Consider the following 12770-nt stretch of genomic DNA (forward strand, 5'->3'; position numbering starts at 1 on the left):
CATGCAGAGTGTGATCTCAAGAATTGCAGCAGCTCTCGGCGGGGTCCCCAGGCTTTGGCAGTGCCCCACAGAGAGTTCCAGATCCCGCCCTTTGCTCCTTCAGTAGTCTCCTGTTTCCCCACAGCCGGATCTTGTAATGTCTCATTTTCCTTCAGCCATTTGGTGCAAATGCTCATTCCAAGGACTAGCACCTCAACCAGGGAATCCCCCCAGACCTCACTTAGGATCCTCTCATGCAACTCCCCCCCCCCCGCCCCCCACTCCTTCCAGACTTGGCTTGGGTTTGAGCGGGGACATCTTCGCACCCAGGTTGCTGCCAGCCAAGGGCATAAAGCTGCTCATCTGCCAAAGCACTTGGGTGCCTGGGCAGCCAAACCGCCTCGCACCAGGCGCCCCTTAGCCCTGCCCTTCCCTCCACACACACCGTCTGTCGCGGAGGATGGGGCGTGGGGACGATTGTAGCTGTCCCAGTAATTGCCTCTCTTCCCCCCATTTCCCCCTTGAGGAAGGAAGCGTTTTCTTGCACGGGAGGCAGACTCAGTCCAGTGGTCTTAACTCTCAGATGCTACCAAGCAGTGATTCGGTGACCACACTGGGAAGTGTGTTGCCCTCGGAAGACAAGGCCCACCAACCTGGGCGTGTTCTCAGTGGACATCGCGGCCCTAGGAGAGCAGGGCAGGGGCGCTGCGCCCGGCTTCACACCAGGCTTACAGGAGGAGACTCTGTCGCACCCCCACCCCCCCATCTCACGTCCGTCCGCCACCGTCCGCCACTCGGCCCCACAGAGCTTGGACTGTGTGCAGCCTCCCCGCTCCGCGGCCGGGCTGTGCCGTGAGGCCGGGGCCGCAGGCTGGCAGGAGGCCGCTCTGTCGCCCCCCCAGGCGGACCCCCGCGAGCGATCTCCCCGTTAGAGGTTCTGCTGACGGCTTGCCGGCGCCGGGGAGCCCAGCGTGGGGGTGTGGGCCCCGGGGAGTGGCCACGCGGGGAGGTCGCGGCCCGCCCGAGCGCGTGGGCTAAGAGCCCACCTCCAGCACGAGGCGGAGCTCGGTTCCCGCGGCGCCGCAGCGCCACCTAGCGGCCGGCACGGCGCGGGGCGGGCAGCCCGAGGAGCCCCCCCCCCCGCCCCCCGCCCCAGCCCCGTCTCAGCCATTTCTTAGGGAACCCTGAGCCCCGACACACGATTCCAGTCGGGAGCAAGCTTTACCTCGCAGTTTGGTTATGAAACACTTCTGGGGAATCAAAAGCTGCCCCCAGACAGCTTGGCATCGGCAGCACCTAGGAATCCTCCGCAACTCACCAGGCTACAGCCTGGGAGACTGCAGCTGCCTCTTGCAGCCCAGGCTTGCACGACCACCAGAGCCAGGAGGGTTGGGACGTCAACTGTGGGTAACCCTGTCCGCCCCTCTTCAAAAGGGAACAGTTTCATTTTACCAAACTCCGGCTGCCCACTGAGCCGGAAAGGCGGCTATTGAATAAAATGCAATGTGAGTAAAGGCTCAGTGAATAAAACAGGCACCGCTGTTGCTAATGAAGGCAGCTCTTCCGCCAACTCGGTCAGCACCTAATCCCGGTGGCTTGGGACTGAGCTGGGGAAGAGAGACCTCAAGCAGGTTGGACTTTCCCATGGATGCTTTGAGTTTTTGCTCCTTGAAACAATGAGGTTACTGAGTGCCTGCGCTCTACAGTGTGGCAGGGGAGGGGGGACCGCAACTCGGCCCCGCCACATTAATTTGGGTGCGGCTTAAAACAAGAAAGCACTCTGCAGACAGCAGCCGCTGTGCAGGGACGGCTTGCTCGGGGCTCTGGGAGTGGGTGCCCCCAGCCTGCTGCCGTGGTCAGGAGGCGCAGAGCACCAGGCAGGGCCCTTGGTCACATGCAGCAGGGTGGTCCCGGCTTACAGCTGCACACCATCCGATTCCCGCTTGGTGCTGGCACTGGCAAAACTCGGAGATGTGTCAGTGAGGCAAACAAGCCTGTCCCTCCTGAGCACAGCTTCCCTCCATGCAGAGGGGGAAGAACTGAGCTGGGTGCTCAGAAACCCCAGGTTTTTGTTTCAGGAAGTTTAAGAGAAGCGACCAGTTAGCAAACTTAAGTGAATGAACTCCCTTTGTCTTACCAACCAGGACAGCCTACTAGCCTTTGGCGGTGTTTTTGTTTTTTTAAATATTATGGCCCAACTCTCCAGTGGGCAGGGCTCTGACTCTTGAGGACCATGGATGCAATGACAGGGTATGGTCCCCAAGTCGTTGCTTGATGGCCGGACATTGATGTTGCATCAAGCGGCACCAGCCATGAGACCAACTTTCAACTCCAGTAGCAGGCGGGAACTATCCAGCTTGGAGGTTTCTACCTGCGCTTACCTCCTCCACCACTCCCTTCTAGATGCATGGGGTGGTGGGCTGTACCAGGGTCCTTGGCACAGAGGAGGTGACTGAGTGAGTTGCCTTCAAAGATCTCCTCTGCCTGCTGCAAGTTACCTGCGGGAAGGGGACGTGGTTCTCTGCAGAGGAAGCCAGCGCTAACCTCTTTTCCTACACGTGCCAGTGGGTGAGTCACTAACCTGCTCTTCTGTGAAGTGGAGGTGCTGACGGATGCCTTGTTTACCTCCTGTGGAGGGGGAAGGACAATGGGAAGTGGTTGTCATAGAAGTGGAGGGCACAAGACACCCCCCGAAAGAAACAAACAGTTTGGGACAGGTTGATGAAATTAAGATCATTAATCAATAAGTAGTCATCATCAACGATCTGGAGGCGTGGGTGATTCAGAGGGGGACTGTGGTGTTCCTCTCACGTCCTGAAGTGACTCGTGATTTATCTCCTGCAAAAGGTCTCTTGTTCAGCAGCTGTCCGGGAGGGCAAGCTTGCTGGGGTCTCTCTACAGTAGCTGCCACTCCCACATGCCCTGCAAAACCACCACGGGGAGCTGGCCGACCCGGGGGGCTCCCTTGGGACCCCAGGAAGGGGCAGGCCCCTGTGGACACTGCAGGGTCGGGCTGGCCAACCTGAGGCAGGTGAAGGGTGGGGGCAAGTGCTTTCAGGTAGAAACGGGTGTCCCGGCAGCACTTGGGGGTGTTATAGGGAGAGCTACAGAGCTCTCCAGGGTCCTGTGTTCCCCTCACCCTGTCCCCCAGCCCCTTGGTTGGGGGAAAAGCCTCTTGTTAAGGAACTGCATGATGGTGGCCATTGTTGCTCGAGATAAAGGTCTGTGATTATCCAAATAAAACTGATGGGATTTTAGGACACACCAAGCTCTCTTTGGGGTGGAAACACATACCTGTTCAGGTCTGAATTTGAAATCCGTGGTGAGGGGACTGTACTCAGTCTTTTGTGTCCTTTTCCAACTGACTCTAGCCCACTTCCCTGCTCCCTGCCTTGGATCCCCAGCCTCCATTTCCTGAAGCCCGAGAGGGCCAGGCTGACAGGTACATCAAGTGCATATCACAGAAGGTCCCTCAAGTTCATTTTAATATGCTTCAAACACAAATATGCAACACAGAAACTGTAGGGGCCAGATAAATAATGTGTGACCCCATTCAAATAATCACCAAGTGTGCCGCCAGCCCAGCAGCCCCCTCCCATCCCCGGACACCCCATTCCCCCCCAGAACCTCATCCAGCGTGTGGTGGGCCGGGGTGGGTGCAGGGCTCAGACATGTCTCCCAAACACCAGGAAGAGGCTGGTGAGGTTTGGCGGGTCCAAGGCAGGTGGGGAGGCTGTAGCATCGGAATGTGGGAACCACTCCAGCCCGGGAGGTGGATGACCAGGAGACTTCCACATCGAAAGGGGTCCAGGTCCTAATGGGGAGGGGGCGGGGGTGTGGAGGGGGCACAGCGGCTGCCATCCCCCATGTTTCAGGATAGGAGCAACACGTGGTGGGTGTCCATGATGAAGGAACGAAGCCAGGGCAATGTGGGAATTAGCTCAAGTACCCAAGGGCAGGGCTGGTGAGGGCAAAGCTTTAGTCCACCTAGTGAGGGGTTACTTAGTTCTAACATCACTACGAATTTGACTGCAATAGGCTAACACACTGTAGCACATTCTAACGTAACACTGACATCTGTATTGCTGTGTAACGGCATTTAGCAGGTGTCCTTATGGTAGCGGTTCCTAACGGGCGGAGCCGAGCTACCGCCGAACGAGCGTTTTTGCAGGTGGTGCCTGCTAATAGAATAAATAATTGTGTATTTAGTCAACGTGGCATGATCTACTCTAATGGAATGCCCAACTCAATATCACAACATCATGCAGAGCCGCTAAAGGAAAAAAGACATGTTTCTTCAATGGGGATCTACTGTGTATGTCCCGAGGATGGGCAAAGACCCTTGGAGGTTTGCTAGAAGTGAGATGTCCCTGAGGCCAACAAGCCCAACCTTGACTCACACAAGGAATACAGACCAGGCCTGTCTTCGGGCTGGCTGCACGTGTGCCGAGCAGGCAGGGCCCAGGGCCCCATTACCTCCTGGCTCCGTGGCTCTGGCGCACGGAGCATCCCTGCGTGAGTCCGCTTGCCTCGGGCAGGCTTGGAGGCAGCCCTGTGCTCAGGACCATTCTCAGGGGCCATCGGTAGAAAGTGCAGGGTCTTTGTCACGAACAGGAAACAAAGGCATCATTAATGTCACCATATCAACTGTTAAAACTACGTCTCTTTTTGTGTGTCGTGCTCCTACCGTTCCACAGCACTACGGGGGGAGCGTCCGTTCACATTCTACGTCTATCGTTTCCGAGACAAATGCCAGTCCAGGAGCCAGGGACCGCTGGCTGGCCGTTCCACAGGGCTCCTCCGTCTGGAAGAACCTCCTGGGCCTAAGAAGGGACCGCTGGCAGCTGTGGTACAGCTTGGTCATCGGGCAGAAAATATGCCTGGCTTTTGTGGGAGGTCATGTGATGGTCGAGCACAGCTGGGAACGGATCCCCCAGGATGGAAGAGTCGGCATTCTGGAAGCCCCTGCTAGAACCCCTGAGCCATCTCAGTGTACACTGACGGGGTTGAGTTATAGAACCAAACTGATGGGGGGTTGGTTGCCTATGAAACGGGGACCTGCGGGTCATCTTTTGGTGGGTTGACCATTTAGAGAATTGCATCGGAGCACACCACATGGGGCTGCCAGAGGACGCTTTCCTACTCAGTGCTCTGTCAGAAGACAGATCCTATCAGCAATTTGCCTTCTGGAGGATGGAGCAGGGATGGTCTTGGCCAACTCCAAGGTCATCCTCACCCTCACTCCAGAAGGTCATGCTCCTCCGTATTTTTCCGCGGGTGCAGTAGCTTAATGACGGATTCCAAGATGCCACTTAGGAAAAAAAGCAAAACTTGTGTTTACAAGACTGTAGATGATTCACTGTCATGAGTATCATCTGCAAAACTGTTAAACCCCTCAGGGTTTCCCACTGCTATCCCTTAGGCGCTCACGACAAGAGTATTAATTAAAACTTGTGAATGGAATAATAGTGACCTCACATCATGTTGACTAAGAAGCTGACTGTTCCAAAGGCAGTTACCGTTCACAAATCGCTGGTGTTTGTATTAGAGTACCACTTGGTGGTAGGTTGAAAGGCGCTTCTTCTCTGTATCTTTTTTTTTTTTTCCTTTTTCTATTTTGGGTAGAAATATTCCTGGGAAGCTAGATAGAAATGCATTTTCACATCCCAATAATTCTTAGGCACAAGTTAGAAAACTGCTGACCTTCACTAAAATATGTCAGCACTTCATGTTATAAAAAATGCAATTCAGAACCGCTCATGTGTATATACGTGTATCTAAATATACACACATATCGGTGCAGTACACAATGATTATTCAATGTATATTCAAAACTGAGCTACTTGTAACTAACCTGAAATTCTGCAGTGAAAGTTCATTGCTTAAGAACAGTTGGAGTTTCTTTCTTTTGGCTCTACCTACGGTCAAACGTTTGCACATCAGACACTACCGTTTACATTCTCCTAAGTGCAACACCGGGACAGTCTTATATGAGGATCAGAAGAGGACTTTGCTTAGGATGCAGCTAGGCAGCTACTGAGCATGCGCGCAGGGCCAGCCACGGGCCGGCCCCTGGTCCTGACTCCCTCCGGGTGGAACCACCGGGTGGACGTGGACGGGAGCCACGGCTCCCGCAGGCTGCGTGGTGCGGCGTCATCTGGGAGTTGTGCTGACTCTGGCGGGAGAGGAAGGCCCCGAGGAGGAGCCGCGGTAAACAGGGGACGTGGGGGAGAGTTTAACCGGGCTGGTTGGGTCTCCAGTTTGGAGCTTCCAGAGCAGCTCTTCGTTGGTTCGGCTCAATCTCTTCTTCTCCTGGGTTTCCTTCTCGACATATTCCTGCAGATTAGCATTTTCCTCCGACAGCTGTCTGCATGAGGAGAACAAGAAACAGTCAGGTAGCAATCCTGCCGGGAGGCACTGAACGGGAGATTCACCCTGCGCGTGGGCTCGGGGCAAGGGAGGAGGCGGTAGCGCCTGCGGGAGGACAGGGACAAGTGGGACCACGGTGACCAAGAGCCATGGGCCGAAACGTGATTTCCACTTGTCCCACGGACCCATCCGTCCCCAGTCGACTCCCAGTCCCTCTGCCCCGTCAGGGGAGGGAGGTGCTAGTTGTCCACTGGACAGAGCAAATGCTGAAGGCAGAAGAGGAAAGGAGGGAAGTGGGGAGCTGGGTGGGTGTGCCGCCCAGGAGGCTCAAAGAGAGTGGCGACCAACACTAAGGACAGCACAGGGACAGTGCCGTCAGCCAAAGGACTCTCCGGGCCTCCCTGCCCCTGGCTCGGGGCTCCATGGTAGCAACTGCCTTCCGCTGCTGCAAATGCCGATCTGTGCATCTGCCCGCCGGCTGGAGGGGGAGCCCTCGGGGACAGGGACCAGAGCCTTCTTTGAATCCTCAGCATCCAGCCTGGTGTCTGGCACATAACAGATGCTCGGTTAATGTTTGTTGAGAAGGAATGCTAAATGAAAACTGAATCAAGGCATCCTGGGCCGCCTGTCAGTAAGTGTGAGTTGCTCGCTTTGTTGCATTTTGTAGCTGGATGGACCTAGCCCGGGAAGCCAGTTCACTTGGGTAAAGCCTGGACTTGCTCTTTGGACCAGGGTGCCTTTGTGATTTCCCGGCGACGTGCAATGGCTCAGGTCGAGCAGAGGCTCCAGCTCCCCCTGGGGGAGGGGGTTGACGGACCTACTGCCCCTGCACAGTCTCTCCTGTGAACCTCTGGGGTGGGAACGAATTGCCGGCACCCCGAGTTCAGTTGTGGAGGCAACATGTGTGAATGTGTGCAAGTATATGCGTGTGACCTGGGAGGGGGGTGCACACAAGAGTGTGCATGCATTCGAGGGAGCATGACTGCAAGTCTGGGAGCGGGCACACGAATGGGCATGTGTGTGACAGGAAGCACAAGTATGTATGTGAGTGTGCGTGTGTGCACAGGTGTGCGCATCAGAGGGTGACACAGGCGGTTCCAATAAGGAGTACAGTTGAGTAGTGGGCCAGGGCTCAGGCATGGGTCTCACGGAGAGGGCTCTGTCCTCCTGGATGAAATGCAGGTATGCCTCATTGTATTATGTTTCACTTTGCTGCACGTGGCAGATACTGTGTTTTTTCTAAGTTGAAGGTTTATGGCAGCCCTCAAATGCCACGTGTCCAATGGCCTTTGCTCACTTCAAGTCCCTACGTCACATTTTGGTAATCTTTGCAATGTTTCAAACTTTTTCATTATTATTGTATTTGTTATGCTGATCTGTAATCTGTGATCTTTGATGTTACTACCGTAATTGTTTTGGGGTGCCATGAACTGCACCCGTATAAGATCGCAAACTTAACCAATTACTGTTGTGTGTGTTCTGACTGCTCTGTTGACCAGGCTTTCCCCATCGCTCTCCCTCTCCTTGGGTGTCTCCCTATTTCCTGAGACACAACAATATTGAAGTCAGACCGATGAATAACCCTACGGTGGCCTCTAAGTGTTCAAGTGAAAGGGAGAGTTGCACACCTCTCACTCTAAACCAGAGCTTAGTGAGGAAGTCATGGTGAAGCCTTGATAGGCTGACAGCTGGGGTCTCTCATGCCAAACATCAGCCAAGCTGGGAGTGTGAAGGAAAGGTTCTTGAGGGACATTAAAAGTGCTGCTCCGGTGAACACATGAATGATAACAAAGAGAAACAGCCTTACTGCTGAGGTGGAGAAAGTTCGAGTGGTCTGGAGAGGAGAGCAAACCAGCCCCAGCATTCCCGTAAGCCGAAGCCTAATCCAGAGCAAGGCCCTAGCTAGCTCTCTGTAATTCTGTGAGAGCTGAGCGAGGTGAGGAGGCCGCAGAAGGAAAGTCTGAAGCCGGCAGAGGTTGGTTCACGAGGTTGAAGGAAAGAAGCCAGCTCCACAACAGAAAGCACAAGGTGAAGCAGCGAGGGCTGGTGGAGAAGCTGCAGCAAGTTCTCCAGAAGGTCCATCTACAATAGCATGGAGGTGGCTACACTCCACGACAGGCTTTCAGTGTAGACGGGACAGCCTTCTCCTGGAAGAAGATGCCATCGAGGACTCACAGCTCCAGAGGAGAAGTCGGTACCCGGCTTCAAAGCTTCAAAGGACAAGCTGACTCTCTTGTTAGAGGCTAATGCAGCTGGTGACTTGAAGCTGATACCAATGCTTACTGACCATTCCAAAAATCCTAGGGCTCTTAAGAATTAAGCTAAACTGAGTGCCTGGGTGGCTCAGTTGGTTAAGTGTCTGCCTTCGGCTCAGGTCATGATCCCAGGGTCCTGGGATCAAGTCCTGCATCGGGCTCCCTGCTCAGCGGGGAGGCTGCTTCTCCCTCTGCCCCTCCCCCTTCACTCATGCTCTCTCTCTCTCTCTCTCAAATAAATAAAATCTTTTAAAAAAAAAGTACACTGAGCACTGGGTAACATATGGAATTGTTGAATTGCTACATTGTACACCTGAAACAATATAACACTCTATATTAAATATACTGGAATTAAAATTCTCTAAAATAAAAGATAAATAAAAAGAAACACATTTCATGAGGCTAATGATCTCATGGTGATTCTCTGATGGATCTGGGCAAAGAAAATTGAAAACCTTCTGGAAAGGATTCACCATTCTACACGCCATTAAGAACATTCATGATTCATGGGAAGAGGTCAAAATACGAACGTTAACAGGAGTTTGAAGGAAGTTGATTCCAACCCTCGTGGATGACCGAGGGATTCAAGACTTGAGTAAAGGCAGTGACTAACTACATTTGTGGTGGACATAGCAAGAGGACTAGAATTAGAAATGGAATTGGGGCTGGGGGGTGGGGGTATGGGCAAAACAGATGAAGGGGAGAGAGAGGGACAGGCTTCCAGCTGTGGAATGAGGAAGTCACGGGATGAAAGGCACAGCACAAGGAGTAGAGTCAATGGTGTTGGAACAGTGTTGTGTGGTGGCAGATGGGAGCTCCATTTGTGGGGAGCACAGCAAAATGTACAGACTTGTCTACTTACAAAGTTGTACACTTGAAACTAATGTAACATTGTGTGTCAACTCTACTTGAATTGAAAAATAAATAAATAAATGGAGCCTGAAGATGGATCCGTCTCATGATCAAACTTGAACGGATAAGGAGTTGCTTCTCACGGACGAGCCAAGGAAGTGGTTTCGCGAGATGGAATCGGCTGGTGAAGACACCGTGAAGACTGCTGAAATGACCACAAAGGATTTGGAATATGACATCAACTTAGCTGACAAAGCAGCAGCAGGGTTTGAGAGGACTGACTCCGTTTTGGAAGAAGTTCTACTGTGGATGAAATGCTATCAAACAGCATCACACGCTACAGAGGAATAGTTTGTGAAAGGAAGAGTCAATTGATGTAGCAAACTTCATTGTTGTTTTAAGAAATTGGCACAGACTTCTCCAGCCTTCAGCAACCCCCACTCTGATCAGTCAGCAGCCACCGACAGTGAGCCAAGACCCTCCACCAGCAAAAAGATTACTACTCGCTGAAAGTTTAGATGATGGTTTGCATTTTTCAGCAATAAAGTATTTTTACTTTTTTAAAGATTTTATTTATTTGTCAGAGAGAGAGAGGGAAAGCACAAGCAGGGAGAGCAGCAAGCAGAAGGAGAAGCGGGCTCCCCGCTGAGTAAGAAGCCCGATACGGGGCTCAATCCCAGGACCCTGGGGTCATGACCTGAGTCAAAGGCACACGCTTACCGACTGAGCCACCCAGGCACCCCTAGCAATAAAGTATTTTTAAATTAAGGTATGTACATCGCTTTTTTAGACATAATGGTATTTCACACTCAGTAGACTATAGGATAGTGTAAACGTGACTTTTAGATGTACTGGGAAACCATTCATTTGGGAAAAATTCTTTGGATTGCTTCGCTGCGATACTTGCTTTATTTCGGTGGTCTGGAACCGAAACCACAGTAGCTCCGAGGCCCGCCTGTAAGCTCCAGCTGGCTGATCCAGCCCAAACCCTGCTTTACTCCACTCTGATAGCAGAGCGGAGGACCACCGCATCCTTTCTCAAAGGTTGGAGCATCACAGAGCAGGGGACAGAGATGGGAACGGTGTTATTCAGAGCAGCTGAATTCGGCTGCGCGGCTTCACTGGCTTGGTCACCCCCTGACTTTTTCACTGCCACGGCCAGGCTGGCCCAGGACCACAGCTCAGCAGCGGAGGGTCCTAGCCGGCTCTGTGCCGGGGAGCTAATGGAGCTTACGTGGTTTTTCTTTTTTGCCTGGGAACACGCAGCAGGTGGCCCTCTCCAAACTCCCCAGAAATAACCCCCTCTGTCTCCCAGCTAGCTGTACTGGAGACCTCTGCTTTGCACACTTCTGCCAGTTTCACTCATTTCCCCCAAGGGGGGGACCACTGATATGCAGAGCCAGCAGACAGGCTCTGTGGTCCCCATGGCATGTTTTATTCTTCTCTCCCTATGCGACATGCCAAGAGCCTGTGAGGAAGCCTCACAGCCCAGAGGAATGAGATGAAGTGGATGCTGGGACAAAAACAGAGCCCTCCAACGAGCTCAAGAGCAAAGCCACTTTGTAGGTGACACGTGCCTCGTTAAGATTAGACACCCAGGCCCACCTACCTTGTGACAACGGTGTTCTGGTCAATCCTTGCTTTGAGGTCTTCATTCTGCTGCTGGAGAACTTGGATCTTTTCTTCTAGGACAATGTTCTTTTCTGCCTACAAAGGATGCAGGGTTAAGAGGTTCTCAGCAAGGCCATGACAAAGGTAGAAGACCAGAGCCCTTGGCTTCTGGGCTTTGGAGGATCATCAAGAAGAGTGCTTTGCGGGGCACCTGGGTGGCTCAGTGGGTTTGGCGTCCATCCAGTTCTCGATTTTGGCTCAGGTCATGATCCCAGGGTCCTGAGAGGGAGGCCCGTGTCAGGCTCCACACGCTCGTTGCAGAGCCTGCGTGCCCCTCCCCCCTCTGCCCCTCCCTCTCTGCCCCTCCCCCTCTGCCCCTCCCCCCTCTGCCCCTCCCCCGCTCACCCAGTCTCACTCTTTCTCTCAAATAAATAAATAAAATCTTAAAACAAAACGGTGCTTTGCAAACTGCAGTTTGCAATGCATTAGTGGGTTGTAAAATCAAGTTAGAGAGATGTAGGTAGCATTTCTTTTTTAAACAAAATAAAACAGAACAGAAAATACCAGAGTGCACTGTATATAGTAAAAGTATATTGTTATTCATATTTTAGATATAAATGTTTTTTACATATATTATATGTGTGTGTGTGTGTATATATACATCAGGTTCCTGTGTAGAATACTTTTTTTTTTTTAAAGATTTTGTTTATTTATTTGAGAGAGAGAGGGAGAGAAAGAGAGAACATAAGCCGGGGGAGGGGCAGAGGCAGAGGGAGAAGCAGGCTTGATCAAGACTTGATCCCAGGACCCCGGGATCACGACCTGAATGAAGGCAGACACTTAACCAACTGAGCCACCCATGCGCCCCACGAATACATTTCTTACAGTGTGTGTCCCTGCAGTCAGAGATAAGCTGTCAGAGATTAGGGAACACCACAAGGACCTAGTTTGGCTGATGGGTCCCTTGGTTCTTCCTGATGGTCAGCTGCACTGCATCGGCATTCCCCGCCCTGGTGTGCATGCACAATATGACATTCTGAATTAACGGAGGGATAGAAATCGAAGTAATGTGGACACATTTTTTTTCCTTCTGAGGGTATGGGCAGCCAGGAACCCGAAGCCTGAGACGGGCTTGGTACATGATCCGAAAATAACATTTTCCATGGTTGTTATGCCCCCACAATTTATGCCTTTTCCTCTGTCCGTGTGTCCCGTAGGGCCTCGCAGAAGTACAGTTCCATTCTAAGATAAATTCAGAAATAAATTATTTTTTGAAGAGAAAATGACAAATTCACTGTTGGGTTGTTAATCTTTGAGGAAAACTGTCGCCCTTCCATGACTAGGACTAGGAGTCAGAGCCAAAGGGCTGAGCTCTGTCCCACACACTTCCCTACAGCCTTCATCTTTGCTCCCAGGAAATGGGAAGTGATTACATCAGTTCTTTCTTTATGCCAAAGGTTTCTGGAAGGAGAAGTCATGCATGGCTGCAGAATGCCTGGAACATGGCTAAAAACAGCCCAATAAACCCTAACGTTTGTGGGTGACCAGACAACTGAATGCAGATGGCCCAGCCGGGAGGAGGAGGGGTGTCAGTCCCTATGTGGGCTGGGCTGCATGGCAGGGCTCTGACCTTGTTGGGAGGCGCCCTATGGTCTCCACGGCCCAGGATGCTGCTTACCAACAGTCACACTGCAGTCTGCCCCC

The 12770-nt window shown here is 52.5% G+C and overlaps 1 protein-coding gene across 8 annotated transcripts in view; it reads right to left on the reverse strand.

The window, feature by feature from the left end:
* Nucleotides 1–3456: 3456 nt before the first annotated feature.
* The window catches only part of MTUS2 (microtubule associated scaffold protein 2), a 581138-nt gene continuing 571824 nt past the window's right edge, over nt 3457–12770 (reverse strand). For all 8 annotated transcript variants that reach the window (XM_025874487.2, XM_073894733.1, XM_073894728.1 and 5 more), the window contains 2 exons: nt 11065–11162; nt 3457–6346 (listed from right to left, as the gene is read on the reverse strand). In XM_025874487.2, the coding sequence (XP_025730272.1) occupies nt 6133–6346; nt 11065–11162 (312 nt within the window). In that variant the 3' untranslated portion in view covers nt 3457–6132. The remainder of the gene's footprint in view (nt 6347–11064; nt 11163–12770) is intronic.

The sequence above is a fragment of the Callorhinus ursinus genome, unplaced genomic scaffold (assembly GCF_003265705.2).
Source record: "Callorhinus ursinus isolate GAN/ISIS: 27379988/994484 unplaced genomic scaffold, GSC_fseal_2.0 scaffold7, whole genome shotgun sequence".
NCBI classification, from domain to species: Eukaryota; Metazoa; Chordata; class Mammalia; order Carnivora; family Otariidae; genus Callorhinus; species Callorhinus ursinus.